Source organism: Myotis yumanensis, unplaced genomic scaffold (genome assembly GCF_028538775.1).
Source record: "Myotis yumanensis isolate MYYU_CA2020_CCGP unplaced genomic scaffold, mMyoYum1.0.hap1 SCAF_3, whole genome shotgun sequence".
Lineage (NCBI taxonomy): Eukaryota > Metazoa > Chordata > Mammalia > Chiroptera > Vespertilionidae > Myotis > Myotis yumanensis.
Genome location: NW_027223754.1, coordinates 111,988,088 through 112,006,907, shown reverse-complemented (window position 1 = coordinate 112,006,907; position 18,820 = coordinate 111,988,088). Strand labels below are relative to the sequence as shown.

The window sequence follows — 18,820 nt, the reverse complement described above, 5'->3', positions numbered from 1 at the left end:
ATAGTTAAATGGTAAATTTTGTGTTATATCTATTTTACCACAATTAAACAAACACAAAAATGCAAGAAAACTTCATTTGCCCCCTAGAAAATATTCTGTGAATCCATTGGGTAAACAAGTGCAAGAGAGAATGGCCAAAAACTATGTTTCAAGTAGATTTTTTTCTGGGCAAAAAAGTTAACAAGTTGTGGTGAATTATATGAAGCAGTTAATCAGATGATGTCACGGAGAGCATTGTAGCATCATGGGGTGGTGGCTGGGCTGGGCTCTTTCATTGATTGAGGTGGTAAGAGAAGGACTCTGAAGAAGTAACATTTAAGTTGAAACCTTAAGGAAAAACTCAGTCATGCCAGAATCTGGTGAAAGAATATTTTAGGTGGTGAGACTGTCAGGGTCAAGGCCCTCAGGTGGTAAGGAGCTTTGCAGAGATAAAGAACAGTGATAGAATAAAGAGTAGTGAATAGAGGAGGAGAGGTAGGAAATGAAGTCAGAGAATACGGTGGTGAACCAGATTCCAAAGCATTAGCAGAAACAGAATGGAGGTGAGATTTATTCTAATTGCTCTGGGAGGCACTGGAAGTTTATTTTGTTTGTTTTTATTTAATTTTTTTTACAGCATAGTGATTAGACATTTATATAACTTTAAAAGTGATTCCCCAGATAAGTCCAGTAGCCATCTAACACCATACATAATTATTATAATACTAGAGGCCCGGTGCACAAAAATTTGTGCACTGGGGGGGAGGAAGGGGGGTCCCCCAGCCCAGCCTGTGCCCTCTCACAGTCTGGGACCCCTCGGGAGATAACGACCTGCTGGCTTAGGCCTGCTTCTGGGTGGCAGAGGGCACGCCCAATCCCTAGGTGCAGCCCCTGGTCAGGCTCAGAGCAGGGCCGATTGGGGAGTTGGGGTGCCGCCCCCTGTCATGCACAGAGCAGGGCGGATCGGGAGGTTGCGATGCCACCCTCAGTCACACTCAGGGTAGGGCCAATTGGGGGGTTTGGGTGCTGCTCCCTGTCATGCTGATCCCGGTGCCGGGATCCTCGCTGCTCCGCTGATCCTGGTGCCGGGAGGCATATTACCCTTTTACTATATAGGATAGAGGCCTGGTGCACGGGTGGGGGCTGGCTGGTTTGCCCTGAAGGGTGTCCTGGATCAGGGTGGTGGTCCCCACTGGGGTGCCTGGCCAGCCTGGCTGAGGGGCTGAGGGCCATTTTCAGGCTGGCGAGTGACTGAAGCTCCCAACTGCTCCTTTTTTTCTTTTCTATTCTGGGCCAGCTTTAGCTCTGAGGCCTCGCTGCTGAAAGCAGGTTTCTGGCCTTTACCTTCTGTATTTGATACAATGTTGCGGTCCGGCTGGCTGAAGCCCGGCTGACTGAAAGCCGGTTTCTAGGGTTTTGTTTAGCTTCTATATTTGCAACATAGTTGCTTAGAGTTGCAGCTGAGAGGCCGGCAAGTCAGGTGGGGAACATTGGAGTCCACAGTCACTGGAGCAAGCAAGCCTCCCTGTTCACTTCAGTGCATGGCTGCCGGCCGCCATCTTGGCTGACAGTTAATTTGCATAAGGATATGCTGATTAGCCAATGGGAAGGGTAGCGGTCGTACGCTAATTACCATGTTTCTCTTTTATTAGTGTAGGCTAGAGGCCCAGTGCATGAAATACGTGCATGGGGGAGGGTCCCTCAGCCCGGCCTGCGCCCTTTCCCAATCCAGGACCCCTCATTCCTTATTGACCGCCTGCAGTGGAGGTGGGAGAGGCTCCTGCCACCACTGCTGCACTCATCAGCCATGAGCCTGGCTTCTGGCTAAGCATGGGTCCCCCTATGGGAGTGCACTTACCACCTGGGGGGCAGCTCCTGCATTGAGCATCTGCCCCCTGGTGGTCAGTGTGCATCATAGCGACTGATCATTCTGCCAGTAGTTCTGCCTTTTGGTAGATTTGCATATTATGGTTTTATTATATAGGATTAATGACTATATTCCCTATGCTACACTTTACATCTCTATGACTATTTTGTAACTGCCAATTTGTACTTCTTAATCCCTTCACCTTTTTCACCCCACTCCCACAACACTCCCATCTGACAACCATCACTTTGTTCTCTATATCTATGAGTCTTTTTGTTTTGTTTACTCGCTTATTTTTTTTAATTCTTCATATAAGTGAAGTCATATGGTATTTGTCTTTCTCTCTCTGACTTACTTCACTTAGCATAATACCCTCTAAGTCCATCTGTGTTGTTGCAAATTTCATTTTTTTTTTATGACCGAGGAATATATACCACCACTTTTTAGCCACTCATCTATTGATGGGCACTTGGATTGCTTCCATATCTTGGCTATTATAGATAATGCATCAGTGAACATAGGGATACATGTATCTTTTCAAATTTGTGTTTTGAATTTTTCAGATAAATTCCCAGAAATGGAATTGCTAGGTCATATGGTAGTTTTATTTTTACTTTTTTTGAGGAACCTCCATACTGTTTTCCATAGTGGCTGCACTAATTTGCAATCCCACTAACAGGCTCTGGAGGTTTTTAAACATCAGAGATATATTCAGATTTTGTAAAAATGATGGCCCTGATGTGAGGCAGTGGCGGAGGTGGAAACATGGAGAGCTGTCAACAGGAAGCAGGGTGAGAGATGATGCTGAGATACAGAAGAGAATGCATTCTAGAGCTCTTGGGATGCCGAGTCCCAAGACTCAGTGCTGAATGGTGGCTGAGGGTGAAATATCTGATTCTCCAGTTTCTAGCCTGAGCTTCCTCATAAACATGGGTACCTCCTCGGTGTTAAGATCCTGAGTTCTCACTATTTTTTAAAAATATATTTTATTGATTTTTAAAAAAATATATTTTATTGATTTTTTAGAGAGAGGAAGGGAGAGGGAAACATCAATGAGAGAGAAACATTGATTCAGCTGCCTCCTGCACACCCCCTACTGGGGATGTGCCCGCAACCAAGGCACATGCCCTTGACTGGAATCGAATCTGCGACCTTTCAGTTTGCAGGCCGACGCTCTATCCACTGAGCCAAACCAGTTAGGGCTTATTGATTTTTTTTACAGAGAGGAAGTGAGAGGGATAGAGAGTTAGAAACATTGATGAGAGAGAAACATTGATCAGCTGCTTCCTGCACACCTCCCACTGGGGATGTGCCCACAACCAAGGTACATGCCCTTGACCAGAATCAAACCTGGAACCCCTCAGTCCGCAGGCTGACGCTCTATCTACTGAGCCAAACCGGTTAGGGCTGTGTTCTCACTATTGAGGCTTGGGTTCAACCTCTTATAAGGACAGTGGTATTCAGAAGGAAATATGTAATAAAAAATAAGGATTAGAGTTAGGATCAGGGTTATTGTTAGGGTGAGGGTTGGGGTTATGGGGTCGGATAGGCTTGGGGTTGTGAGCCCTACTTACAAATATTGGGAAAGATTCTTTCTCTCCTTAAGCCTCTAAAAATGAGGCTAATAATATGAAATCTGTGTATAATGGGACTCCTAAAAATGATTGCTGCCCTCCCCTCCTGTGAGCCCCGCCTCACCAGCTTCCCCAGAGGGAAACCATGGACTCAGACATCAGTGAGACAAGCTCCTGCCTGAAGGATCAGTCAGACAGATCTCAGAAGACACCCAATCCTGTACTTCCTAAAGAAACTGAAAAAAAAATATTAATCTGCTGCCTAAAATATTAAAGGCTTCTGGCAGCAACAACAAAACACTGTTAAGTAATAGGGATGGGGAATCTCATTCACAATAATAACAAAAGCTAAAAGCTATTTAGGAATAGATCAGATATTCAAATCCTTATGGACAAAATTGCAGAATATTACAGAGCGTACAATAAGATGCAAATCAAAGGAGAAACCACATCTTTTACATTATGAGATTCAATATCAAAGTCAGTTTTTACCAAATTGATTTAAATACTCAATAAAATTCCAATCAAACTCTCATTAGGTTTTTTTTTACGGGTGTGTAAAAGTATGGAATTTTGCAAGCTATTCCTAAAATTCATTTGGAAAGCACAAAAAGACAAAAATACCTGGGACATGTTTGAAGAAGACCTAGTTGGAGAAACTTGCTCTATTAGATGTCAAAACTTGTTTTAACGCCATACTGATTTAGTCAGGTAGTGTTAGTACAGAGACAGGAACATAGACCAAAGTAAAGACCCCAAAAACAAATTCATGCATATATAGAGACAAGCTATGTGGCTCTAGATATTGACACTGCAGATGGAGTAAGGAAATGATGGATATTTGCCTCATGACACATACAAAAACAAATTCCAGATGGACTGAAAACCTAAGTGTGAACAACGAAAACCTAAGAATAATGTCTTCAGAACCTCATATTATGGAAGGATTTCTCAAACAGGATACAGAAAGCACAATCACAGTTGATAAGTCTGACTGCATTGAAGTTAAGGTTATCTTTTCAATAGAAAATGCTATAAACAAGATAAAATGATGAACTACATCATGGGAGAAGGTATTTCCTTTGGGTATAAGTGATGAAGTTAGTATCCAAAATATATTTTAAAACTCTAAGTCAATAAGATATAAAAGCAAAGCCTAATATAAAATTGGGCAAAGAAAAGGAACATAAAATACATAGGAGGTATTTAATTGGGTATGAGAAGAAGCTCAGCCTCCTGAGCGACGGAGTTGTTAAGGATAGGCCTACAGATACCCATGCAATTGCTCCAGCACCTGTGACATTTATGGTAGGAAGAAGACTCACTGTCTTAAGGAATTTACAGACCAACATTGAGATTTGGAGCTAGATGCCAAGTTGAAGTCTGACGCTTTCAAACTTTGCCAAAGCTTAGGTCAACAGCTGGGGTAATATGGAATTCACGTCTTAAGCCAAACCACACAGGGTTTTGGAGAAAGCAGAAACTGGATGAAGATTTGGTGAGACAGGGAGACCCAAGGCTACAGGAATGAGCAACCACTGGTAGAGAGCAAAGTCACAGGATGCCAGAGTCTGAGCTAAAATGTATGCCAAATAAATTCTATTATTTTTTAAGTGTTGGGCAAGTGAACTCAAGGAAGCTGAGCCCTATGGGGAAAGCAGTGACTCCAAAAATGATCTATTCCAAACCTCTGGCCACCTGTGTTCTTGCCACACACCTTTCTCAGTCTTAATGAGGCAGTGGTGTCTCTTAAGCAAAACTAATCACTCAAAGTCAGAATTGGCATCCTTACCCAGTTAGTGCCAGGTTTTGTAGGCAATGTCATTCACTCATTCAACACTTAATGGTGGAGGGCTTTCATGTAGCTGACACTGTTTTAGGTGCTTGGGATACACTAGTGAGCAAAATAAACAAAGATCTCTGTCCTGGGAGTTTATATTCCAGTGGTAAGGGGATGTTATAAATAATCAAAATAAATAAGTAAATTATTTTAATTCAGGCCCTACCCCAGATTCTGAAAAAATAATCTGTATTTCAACCGTTTCCTCTTGTGATTTATATGCACTTAAATGTTGGATAAGCACTGTGAATCTAGGAGTCTGGCTTTTCCACTTGCAATTCCACATCCAATTGATCACTATTGGATTGGCTTCTTGCCAAGTTGATGCCTAACCTATTTGTGGTAACAGTCATTTATGACATCTCTCGGTGGTGGTGTTGGGAAATAGTACTTGTGAGCAGATATTATAGGCAACACTCACTAAGTCATTCTGAATGTGGAACTGCTTCCTTTGCTGTAACTGTGCCTATTTCTTACACTGAGTAACTCGTGGCTATAATTACGGCAACTTTAATGATAGCAAGTGGTTTTCTTATTTTATGCACCTTGCTATTCTGAACCAATTTATTTTAGTTCTGGTACATTTGGCTATACTAAAAAATATTTATTCCTTTTCTAAATAAAGACATTCTGACCACTTTCTTCATTTTAACACGAAGAGACAGGCAGTAACAGCAGAATGTAAGCGGTTGGAATTGCTTGGAGTGCTTTCTGATCTCCGCACTTCAGCTTCTGCTATTACCGCTTCCTGAAGGTTCTCTTCATGTCTCTTGGCCAAGACAAGATATTCATTCTTGGATATCCAGTTCCTAATTAGTCTTGTTCTTTAATATTTTCCTGCTCATTGTTAAATGAAGGAATTACCTTTTACTTTCAAATCATATAGCATCTACTGTTACTGTCTCTGATTCATTTTGAAATGAATCATCCACTGATTTGTGACAGCGCTTCCACACTTAAGGTGAACTGTCATTGTTGTTACAGTCTCATAGTTTTATATCATATTTTTTAGTGTAGATTTTATTTTATTTTTTAAAAATATATTCTTATTGATTTCAGAGAAAAAAAGGAGAGGGAGAGAGAGCCAGAAACATCAATGATGAGAGAGAATCGTCGATCAGCTGCCTCCTGCATGTCCCCCACTGGGGATTGAGCCCACAATCCAGGCATGTGCCCTGACCAGAATCGAACCATGACCTCCTGGTTCGTAGGTCAACTCTCAAACACTGAGCCATACCAGCTGAGCTTTAGTGTAGATTTTAGATTCCTTAAAGACAGGAATTATGTCTCATGTGTCATAATGCACTTAATGCATTGTCTTGTACAAAATAATAATTCAATAAGCACTTGTTGATTTTAGTGTATATTTTCTCTATGGGTAAAGATTTTTATTTTGAAAGCTCAAGCATCTGGTATATAAATTATAAAACTGAGGGCTGACGTCACACAGACATTTCCATTTGCTATTGGAGAACAGCTTTAAGTCATTTTTAAGGGTTGGAGCTGAATCATATGTAGCTTAGAAAGACATTTCCCAGGCTGCTGAGGAGAAGTCTTTGCATATATGCTGGGTTGTTCCCAGCATATGAAATGACAGGAACTGGGTCCTGTTTGAAGAGTGAGGTAAGTGGCCTCCACCATTAGAAAACAAGCAGCAGAAGAATTTAGAATTCAAATGGAATGTGATTAATTCTGAGTAGAGTATTCCTTGTATGATGTCATCACCAAACATTTGAAAGAAAGCTGTAACCTAAGTTGTAAAAATAGACAATGGAAAGCATATAGAGAATATTTTTTCCTATAGAATAGTGGAAAAGCAGTTTCATACAGAATGTAACACAGTTCCAAAAGAAACTGTGTAAATCACTACACTACAATGTTTAATCAGTTTATTACTAACTGTACAGTTTGCCCAAGAAGTGATTAGCAAACTCAGAAGCTGAGTGATTATACTAGAGTGAAGATATAAAATTACCCTTGCATTCATTTTTTTTCCAAAAGATGCACATTTTTACTATATCCTTTTTGTCTCTTTTCAAAGGCCTTCTCTCTCTATTGATGAAAGGAAAATGGGTGATTCCATTCTTCAACTTTTAATATTTAGCACATCACTCTGTTACATTGGGCCAACTGAAATCTTGCTAGAAACTGATCTGCCAAACTTCTAAACAGAATGAACTGAAGTTACCTACAGAATTGAAATTTTTGAAGATAAGAAAAGGGGAAAAAAGTTAGCAGTTTGAAGTGATTAAATTTAGAATTAGGAGGCAGCAACCCCTAAAGGAGTCAGAATTCTGAGGCAGGTGTCCAGCGAGGGAGCACACCTGTTTCTCCACTCCCTTCACGAGGTTCACTTCAGACTCCCACCATGAAAAAGCTGCTGGGGTCACTTCTGTTTCAGATGGGTAATCCTTGTGTGGTGTGAGTGACTTGCATCTTCACTGCAATGAAAGATAATTTGTGAAATGCTTGTTCATTATAAAGCATAACGAAGCAGCAGGCACTGTTGGAAGTCTGAGGGTAACATCTGCTCCCCACCCGTCTGTGGGCCCTGTAAGTAGGGAGCACTGAGGGTGTCAAGCAGCCTGAAGTTTGGCTGTTAGTGGCACCAGGGAGTTGATTGTAGTCACCTTTCTACCATTGATTACAAGCATAGCTGTACTCTTTTTCGTGGCATTATAATCTCACTGGAGGCTTCTCACTAATAACTTATTCCTATGAATGCATTTGGGGCACAACATATTGTCCTCCAGGTGTGAGGGTGGAAAGTTGCAGGCAGGTAGCAAGAAGAGTGCATACACTTGCCCTTGTTTCTCAGGAATCCAGGGCTGCCCAGCATAAAACTGTAGCTGAACCCAACCCCCTGTGGCTGCAGGGAGACTTTGCCCAGGGACCACAGACCACTTGTAACCATAGGCCTCCTGTGGTGACACCAAGGTCTCCATCTTCCCAGTCTTCCCAGTCATGGCTGAAGTTCTGCTCCAGGAGGCAAAAACAGCATCTGGCACGGAAGTTGGCACAAAAATATTGTCTATTTCCTCAAGGAGAGCAGTAGCGTCCCCTTCAGGAACAGGCCCTCCCTCCAGGGGACCAGTCACTTCAGGAAGACCAAACTGTCCAGAGTCATTTCCCCCTTTTTCATCTTCAATTTCCTTTGTTTTACTGTCAATATCCTTGCCTCCTCTGGTGTGATAGGAATATCCTTTTGATTAGGGTAAGCATGTTCATGCAGCCTGTTATATGTTTCCAATTTCATGCTTTTGGTGCTTAGCTTTAATAGCTGGCACCAAGCCCTCATGGCATCTTGGTGAATTAGGTTAACTGGTGACAAGTGAATAGGTAGTGGAGGAATTAGCATCTTCTTGTGAACTCTTACTCTTTTATTTGCTTGTGCCCTCTTTTGTGGACAGGAAGCTTTGTCATCTTTCATAGATCTCTTCCATTTGGTCTCCATCCCTAAGGTTCTTTGTATACTTGGTTCACCAGAAACCCAATGTTTCTCTTTAGCTTGTGTAGGTTAGAAGCTTTTTTCCAATTTTCAAGCTTTTTCCACTCTCCTGACTTCTTTGTGGAGTTCCCCTCAAAGCCTCGCCACCTTTATTTTCTGTCTGCACTGCTCATCAGTATGTGTGGCTTCTAATTATTTTTTGGATCTAACAACCCCAGGGAAAAAAAGACCAGCTCAGACCCAGCACCTTTGGTTTAGAACATGTGTCTTCTTGCCTTTTGCATTTTCCATCCTCAGAAAAGAACTCAAGGCTGACAAGCAGAAAATCTTCTAATATTTTTTACTATAGTTGGAAACAGAATTTCTTTTCCCTTTATTCCTTCTCCTCCCCCACCCCTTCCTCTCCCTCCTCCTCCTCTTTCTTCTTTTTCTTTCCTGCTATGTAGGAAATAATTTGGTCTGTGCATCCTATATAATAAAAGCCTAATATGCTAAGTGTCCAGTTGTCCGGTTGGCCATTCAACCAATCAAAGCATAATGTGCTAATGATATGCTAAGGCCGCTCAACTGCTCGCTATGATGTGCAGTGACCACCAGGGGGCAGACAGTCAACTGGTGGACCAGTCGCTATGACATGTACTGACCACCAGGGGGCAGACGCTTAAACCAGTAGGTTAGCTTGCTGCTGGTGTCTGGCCAATTGGGACTGAGCAAGACAGGCTGGACATGCCCTGGAGCCCTCCCATGTCCCTCCCTGGCCCTGATCGTGCACTAGTGGGGTCCCTCGGCCTCTGCCCTCTCATAATCCAGGACCTCTCAGGTGATGCCAGAGAGCCGGTTCTGGCCCAATCCCCCAGGCCAGGCCAAGGGACCCCACTGGTGCATGAATTCATGCACCAGGCCTCTAGTATTTGTATAATGACTTTATCTCTGACAGTAGTTGTAGTTTTTCATGTTTCTCTTATATTTTCTACTTGAATAATATTATTATCTGCAAGTAATAATGTTTGTTTTCTGGTTTTGAATTCAGAGTCTACCCGTTTTAGCTTGAATATTAACACTTTTTAGCCTCAGTTTCTTCATCTGTAAAATGGGTATAAAATATTGTACATCACTGCTATGAAGAATAAATGCAATAATATATATAACTCTTAGGACAGTATTTAATAAGAGATCAATATTTGCATGCTCCATTTTAGAACTTATAGTAAGCTAATTTTAGTAGTTATGGTATAGATCCTGTACTTGTTAAGATTTTGATTTTATTGTTTTATTATCTTTGTGGAGAATATGTATGCCAAGCAATTATTGCTAATATATAGGAAAACAATGGCTTTTTATACACTGTTATTTTAATGAGCTTTCTTACTGAAATTATTTATTCTGATGATTTTTCAGTAATGGGTTTTACTGTATAAATTATAACCTGTAAATAATGGAACTCATTCTATCTTTTACTTATTTTATTACTTAGTCAGAATTCCTAGATAACACTGTGAAATACTATGTTTCTGATTTTATTGAGAATGTCTACAGTGCTTCACCATTTTAGGTAACGTGTTGGCTAGTTTTAGATTATAATTTTTATCATATTAATGATTTATTCTTCAAATCCTAGCAAACTAATTTTTTTATTAGGAAGTGAATTTTATTAAGTACTTTTTAGCATCTATTGAAATGATCATGTGTTTTCCACTTTTTTGAGATCAATTATAATAGACTAGAGGCCCAAAAATTTGTGCGGGGGGGGCGGGGGTGGGCAGGTCCCTCAGCACAGCCTGCACCCTCTCCAATCCGGGATCCCTCTCACAATCCCGGACCACTGGCTCCTAACCGCTCGCCTGCCTGCCTGATGCCCCTAACTGCTCCCCTGCTGGCCTGATGTCCCTAACTGCTCTCCCCTGCCAGCCTGATCCCCCTAACTGCCCTCCCCAGCCGGCCTGATGACCCTAACTGCCTATCTGCTCTCCCCTCCTGGCCTGATCCCCTTAACTGCCTATCTGCTCTCCCCTCCTGGCCTGATCCCCCTAACTGCCTATCTGCTCTCCCCTCCTAGCCTGATCCCCCTAACTGCCTATCTGCTCTCCCCTCCTGGCCTGATCTCCCTAACTGCCTATCTGCTCTCCCTTCCTGGCCTGATCCCCCTGCCTATCTGCTCTCCCCTCCTGGCCTGATCCCCCTAACTGCCTATCTGCTCTCCCTTCCTCTCCACGCATTTCGGACCCCCGGCGCAGCGTGCTGAGAGCTCTCTGCCATGGCCCTGCCCCCATCCTGATTGGTCGTAGTGACAGTGTCCCGGCCCATTTCCATATTCCTCTAATATTAGTATAGATTGAAGTAATTAATTATTAATAAATTATCTAAGGTTGAACTGTCTCTGTATTACTGGCATAAAGTATATTTTGTAATAATTTTCTATTTTAAAAATATTTTTATTGATTTTTAGAGAGAGAGGAAGGGAGAGGGAAAGAGATAGAAACATCAAGGTGAGAGTGGAACATTGATCAGCTGCCTCCTGCATGCCCCAAACTGGGGATTGAGCCAGAAACCTGGGCATGTGAATCAACATGGGATGATGCACAACCAACTGAGCCACACTGCCAGGGCTGTAATAATTTTCTTTTTACTCACTTGATTTAGTAATATTTTCTTAAGATTTCTGCATCTTTGTTTCTAAGTGTTATCAGACTGGATTTTTGTTTTGTTTGTTTGTTTTGGACACTATTTTTCTGCTTTTTGTATCAAGGATATGTGAGTTTTATGAAATGAATTGACAATCCATCTTTTTTTGTTGTTATCCAGAATGACTTGAATAATATAAGAGTATCTATTGCTTAACAATTGCTTAGAACATAATTTGGTCTTAGTGGCTGTGGGAAAATTGGGTTTTATTTATTAACTAGAGGCCTGGTGCATGAAATTTGTGCACAGAGTGGGGGGGGGTCCCCTCAGTCTGGCCTGTGCCCTCAGGGGATGTCTGACTGCCGGTTTAGGCCTGGATTAGGCCTAAACCGGCAGTCGGACATCCCTCTCACAATCCAGGATGCTGCATGCACCAGTGATCATACTTTTCATACAGGTGAAAGGTATCTTGCTGTTGTACGGGCAGCTACATTTTTTGCCCTGATTATAAAAGTAGTACATAACATGATCCTTCTGAGGCAGTAGTACCATTTTCCCCATCTTATGGGTGGAAAAACTGAAGCAGAGAGAAGTTAAGTAATTGGCTTTGTCACACAGTTATAAGTCACACAGGGCTGACCACAACATGTGCAAACCAGAGTCCATGCATGTCATTGCTGCATCATCCTGTTTTTTCAGTGTTAGAGTAGCCTTGTCAGGTTTTACTTTTTAAATCTAAGAGACTGTTCCCAATATATAGGGTAGGGTCCCTAGGCCTGACTGCAATCAGAACCAATATGTGGGGCAACCGGCAGGCGGGGTAATCTGGGGGCCCCTCTGGCACCCACCTTGGCTGGTGGCCTGGTGCCGCCGCTGGCCGGCTGTGCCCCCTGATCGCCACTGTGGGAAGCAACTGGTGGGGTGCTTGCTGGCCAGCCCCACCCCCCAATCACTGCCACCAGTCGCCTCCCTCTCAGGAGCGTCTGCCCCCTGGTGATCAGTGTACGTTATAACAACGAGTCGTTCTGCCATTTGGTCAATTTGCATATTAGGGTTCTATTATATAGGATCACTGCTACAGTTTCTCCCATAATTACCAGCATAGTGGAAAATTTTTCTTGGATCCCTTTGAGAACAGCTTTCTATAGGATTGTTTATTTCTTACAATTTTAAAAAATTTCTCACATAGAGTGTATATAATGTTCTTCATCATATATTTTATTTTCCTTCCTAAAGTGGTATATTTGTAGTTTCTCCCAGATTTAATCTTTACCTTTGGCAGAACTTTTGATCTTTTATTGTCATTTTAAAGAGCCAGTTCTTGGAGTGATTAGTTCTATAATTTTATAACTCATTACTTTCTGGTTTTACATGTCTCTTAAACCATGCCCTTCCATATTCTTTAGATTTATATTTTTCTCTGTCATCTTAAGTTGTATGTTTAATTCACTTATTTTAATTTGTTCTGATTTAATAATAGAAATCTTAGTTTTAAAATGTCTGTATACTATTTCTTAGAGTCCCAAATGTTTGGAACCTGAGGGAATTGTCAAATCATGTAAATCAAACCATTTGTGTTCCATATTGGGAACATAAACAGGTGAAAGGCTTGTCTCAGAGCCAGGTAGTTGTAGAACCAAAGTGAGTATCAGTGTCCCTGACCCTCTTTTTCCACTGTACCACTCCACCTACCTTCTTAACCAAAAAAGACATGAGAATGAAATAATTATTTCTACTGGTAATGCGACTTGTCTGCCATGACAACTTGGGAAACTCTCAAATGCCGAGGACTTAAGTGGCCAGGTACAGACATTCTGAGTACTCTTTTTCTTTCTCTGGGACAGAGGTTAGTTTGTGTTGACACAGGCTGAATCAATAAACCTTCTGTTGATTCAGGTAGGGTGCAAGGCCTGTAGAGGGAGTCTTTGGAACTAGAGTTTCAGACCAGCGGAACCATACCTGTCCTGAAGCAGCCACACATTTCTTCAGCTGCCCAGCTCTAAACCAGACCTCCAGGTTAGAGAGCCTGGCTCTGCTCGCTTAGTGCTCCAGTGTAACTATGCCTCCCCACCCATGTGCCAGTGTGGCATCATGACCTGGATGCATTTTTACCTGAAAGCTACACTGGTGAAGGATTGCATCTCCTTGCAATAGAGTTCTGGGGGGTGGGGAGAGAACAAGTGGATTAAGAAAGAGCTGCTCTAACTTGCATTAGTGAGAGGTCGAATATCATGGAATAATGTGGGCAGGATTCTTCATTTTTACTTACCAAGGATTATGAAAGCTAAATACTTTCTTGTAACATTTGATGTTGATGACCCCTTGAAAATGAAGATATAGATTGATGGATTTGTGTGTATACATATTGGTGAACATACATATGTGTACATACATATATTTCACACACAGAGGAGAGTCTAAAACCCAAAAGATCTTGTGGTGGAGCATCTTCATGTGAAGGGACAAATGTTTTTGTCCTGGGTATAATTTATACCTTTTTTAAGTGTCTGTGTTCCTGATCCAAAGTCTGTGAGCCTGACACTTTGAAAGGCCAAAATTCAAAATGCCAGAGTTTTGAGTAAGCAAAGGTTTACTCATGGAGAAGGCACCAACGCCAGAAGATGGGAGACTTAGTGGTGCCTCAAATCTATCTTATGAAAGCACAGAGTTCAGGCTTCTTTCATGTCAATGGAAAGAGTAATAGGAGGGGCAAGAGATGATTGACAACCATAGACATCTGGATACCAACTAAGGGTACGAGGAAGATCGTGCTTAGTCTGTTGACCCTGGTTGATGTTGAATATGGTCAGGAGGTTCCTGCAAATCTTTAATAAACAATATATACTTCCCTTATCTCCTCTGGAGAGGCACCTTCTGATAAGGGTTTATAAACCTCAAGCTGGAAGCAGACTTCCTCTAATAATTAATACATTTTTTGCAACACTAACAGAAACTATTAGCCCAAAGGCCATGGGAATAAAGCAGGCTTGAACAATATGGAATCGGAAGGGCCAAGTATTTCACTCTGTTACATCTATTTTGTCTGAGTTTTTTTACATTTTACACAGAATAATACTCAGTATATGTTTTTATTTCTATTTCTTATACTGCATGAAGGTAAGGGGAGTTTGACTCTTGTTACCTGGAGTTACCTGTAAAATTCAATGCAGCTTATAAGATTTTGAGTCAACCAATGTTTATTATGGGCCAACTCTATGAAATTCCCGTACCCAGGGGCTCTCAAAAGATATTTTTTATTCACTTTTACACAGTCACTTCCTGTATAATGAATGTTGTCATTATTGCTTTAAAGATGAAGTCACGGAAGCTCAGAGAGATTAATCAACTTATCCTGGATCACACAGTTAATACTAGTTATGTCAGAATCTAAAATCAAACCCAGATTTTCTGATTTCAAGTTTAATATTCTTTCACCTCTCTGCTAGGACAAAGCAATTTCATACTAAATGTTCATTCATCCAGGTCTAGGAGAATGCCTTGTTTACCTTTATACAGAGCCTTGTTAGCTGTTTCCCAGGAGATTACACACTAATTATCCTTATTGATTTTTATTTTTATCAAAGCATCACATCAGCATTCTTTGAGAGGTCAGATCACAATGCTATAAAACCTTTAAAAACTAGCCATTCCCCCAAAACACACACATACACACACAAAACTAGCCACTCCCTGACCCACTCTACATAATAAGTTTTTGTTCCAGAATTAATCCATGCAATTTGATGTAGAATTTGAAGGGGAAGGAAATAAGAAATTGTGTTTCCTTAACAAACATTATGTCCCAGGCACTTTCCAAAGGGTATCTTATTTAATCCTCAGAAGGACTCTAACTTCTCCTGGGACTCCAGCCCTTGTGCTATTTCCACCTCACTGGGCTGCCTCTCTGTGCTATGAGAAGTGCATTAATTATCATATGTCAAGAACATCAGATGTCTGATATCCCTTGTGAAAATCCAGCTGGTTTTCAGAAGTTCATCCCTCTTTTCATAAATTGATTGGTTACCAGTAAGTCAAAAATGAAACTAAAGCAATCTGCACCAGCAATTTTATTAACCCAAAGTGGATATACAGATGGCCAAAAGACATATGAAAAAATGATCATCAGAAAGATGAAAATTAAAATGACAATGAGCTATCACCTCACCCCTGTCAGAATGGCTACCATCAAAAAAGGAACAAATGACAAGTGCTGGCAAGGAAGTGGAGAAAAGGGAACCCTAGTACGCTGCTGGTGAGAATGCACACTGGTGCAGTCATTATGGAAAACAGTATGGAGTTTCCTCCAAAAATTGAAAGTGGAACTCCCATTTGACCCAGTGATCCCATTTCTAGGAATATATCCTAAGGAACCCGAAACACCAATCAGAAAGAATGTATGCACCCCTATGTTCATAGCAGCACAATTCACAATAGCTAAGATCTGGAAACAGCCCCAGTGCCCATCACTAGATGAGTGGATAAGAAAGCTGTGGTACATTTACATCATGGAATACTATGCAGCAGTAAAAAAGAAGGGTTTCTTACCCTTTGAGACATCATAGATGGACCTGGAGAGTATTATGCTAAGTGAAATAAGTCAGTCAGAGAAAGACAATTATCACATGATCTCACTCATATGTGGAATCTAATTAACAAAATAAACTGATGTACAAAATAGATCCAGAGACATAGAAGCATGGAACAGACTGTGGAATTTCAGAGGGAAGGTGGGAGTGGGAAGAGATCAACCAAAGAACTTGTATGCAAATAAGCATAACCCATGGACACAGACAGGAGGGTGATAAAGACCTGTAGTGGGGGGTAGAGACAGGTTAGAAGGGGTCAGTGGAGGAAAAGGGAGGACATATGCAATACTTTCAACAATAAAGTTTTTTTTTTAAATCTAGGTATTTGTTTCTACTCTCTTCCTTCTGAAACTGATGTATGTCTTACAACTTTATTAGAATTTTTTTAGTTTTTTAGGAGCTACTCAAGTCAGAAGTGGTATGTAATTTTAAGTAAGTGTTCTTAATTTGGCCTCTAAAGTCTTGCATTTTTCCCTGTCAGCAGAATGGCATTTAGATAGCCCTTTGAACTTGTGCATACACAGCAAGGTCTGCTGCATTTGTGAAATTCAGCACAAACACTCGTCATTTGTTGGCACAAATCATGTTTACTAATATTTTTTCCTTACATTCACTTTTCTATTTAAATTCTTCATTAAATATATATGATGGAAATTTCATCTCTTACCTCCCCCCCCTTTTTTACTCAGCGTGTCCCCTGGCCTTTGTGTATAGAGGCCAATTAGTCAGATCAGGTAGTGTTATTCTCTATCATTTATTAAATTGTATGTTCTTCAAACTCAGGAACTCTGCCTAATACTTTTATGCCCTCCTGTCACAGCTGGATTTATAATTGTGATACATGAAAGAACTCAATAAATGTGTGTCACATTGAATGGAATGGAATTGTAGTAACTGTCTGCCCTCGGTGGATGTCCTGTTTGTGCCTCCACAAGCCCCTGTTGCGTTCAGAAGCGAGTGCTTCCAGAAGGGAAGTGAGGCTCCTAGAGAGACACAATTCACTGTGACAGACAGTAGAGCCTTGGGCTCCAGAGTCCAACTGCCTGCCCCTCCCTTCTTTGCTCTTGCCTCTTCCCTTGGGGCTGTTTCCATTGCCCAAATCTGTGTTGTATCATTCTGAATTGGGAAATGTCAAGTTCACAAAATAGCACTAGAATTCTCTTCCCTCCTCCCTCTTTTTGGTATAACAAGAACAAAAAGTTAAGTTACTTTCTCGTGATTAGTTCACTCATTTGGAAAGTTACCCAAAACAGTTGTTGAGAGTCATGTTTGAGCCATTGGTGAATCAAGGAAATCAACCTTTTAATATTAGAGTCAAATGTTCAGGCCTTATCCTTCCACATCAGCCTTTTACCTAAATATTTCAGTTTGTCTTGAACTTTTCTTTTTTTTTTTTTTTTTTTTTTTTTTTTTTTTTTTATTTTCCTCTTAAAGTATTACAAAGGGTATTACATAAGTATCCTTTCCCCCCCCCCCCCCCCCCCCCCCCGCTGTCTTGAACTTTTCTTATTGTTTTTCTATTCCTAACCTCCTTTGTTCTGCTGATGTCAACCTGTTAGGTATTTGTGTTTGTTTAAGTGTCTGAAAATGTAACTCCCACAGCCCAGAGTTGCTTTTAGAAATTGCCTGGACTCAGAAGACACGATTCTGCTGTTACCCACCTTTGTTCCTGCTCTTAGCCCAGGGAGCCTGCCTCTGTAGGACACAGGCACCCAGGGCAAGGCAGAAGTGGCCCCAGTAAGTCAGGAGGATGAGCCTCCAGCTCCACAGCCCAGCAAAATTTACTGAGATCTTACTGTATGCCAGGCACTGAGCTAGGCAGGGGCACTACAAAGATGAATAAGAAATGAGAGCTATTCCAGCAAGGGAGACTGAGTCATGAGTAGAGAAGTATCAAACAGTGCAGGAAATGTGGTGGTAGGTAGTTGTGCAGGGTGAGGTAGAAGCACAAAGGGCCACCTAACTCAGCTGGAAAAAGCTATAAATGGTTTCTTAATGGAGCCTGGGGAATTAGGAGCAGGAGATGGGGGCTGAAGTGTAGGAAGCAAGGAAGTGAACTTCGGGGTGAGGAGAGGGTAAGAAAGGACTCAGGAGGAAGTGGCAAAATGAACTCAGGCGCTAACTGAGAAATGGCTCGAGTGAGGCGTGTCAGGGCACTGCCGCATGTACTTGAGTGCTGCTGAACAGGCAGCACAAAGAAGGTCTTTGAAATAGACGAGTGTAAAGAAGTGAACCAGCACCAGGTCACAGAGGAAATGCTGGGTCTTGCTAAGGAATAGAGATCAAGCCATCACTGCCTTTCCACCTGTAGGCTGTAGGGAGCCATTAATACAATTTAAGTAGAAGAATGACCTCACCATTTTCCTTTTAGATGGAGTCATTGGGCACCAGCGCTTAGGATATGTTTAAGGGCAGAAGGTAGAGAGGAAGCTATTGCAGAATCCAGGCAAGAGTTAACGGAAACCTGCATTAGACTAAGTATGACAGGAATAGAGGAAGCGATGAGTTCAAAAAGGTAAAATTGGAAGTACCTGATAAGTAGTGTGTGTAGTGGTGTTCAGAGGAGGGAATTTAGAATAATTCCCAAGTTAGGAACTTAAGAGGTCAAGAATATGCAGGAGGGGTAGTGATTTTGAGATCATGATGATTTCAGTTCTGGATGTGTTGAGTTTGGGGTGATCATATCCAAATGGAAATACCAATCAGATGGCTGGACAAAGGGGCCCAAATATGAAATGGTAGCATCAATTTGAGAATTAGATGTATCTGAAGGATGCACAGACAGTATTTGAGAATGAGAACGCAGATTGATTAAATATCCCTCAACTAACAACCACAAGTTGCTTAGACATATGAGATAAAGTTCTAGATGAACACATACATAGTGATTATATATGTATATAT

General features: G+C 41.4%; 2 protein-coding genes across 2 annotated transcripts in view; one reads left to right on the top strand and one right to left on the bottom strand.

Moving 5' to 3' along the window:
- The window catches only part of FRY (FRY microtubule binding protein), a 559,746-nt gene that overhangs the window by 87,186 nt on the left and 453,740 nt on the right, over positions 1 to 18,820 (top strand). The gene's annotated exons all lie outside the window — the stretch shown is intronic.
- Positions 7,945 to 8,714, bottom strand: LOC139006292 (developmental pluripotency-associated protein 4-like). Its single transcript, XM_070408743.1, is given in 2 exon segments — positions 7,945 to 8,366; positions 8,369 to 8,714. Coding segments are annotated over 2 exon segments (768 nt in total).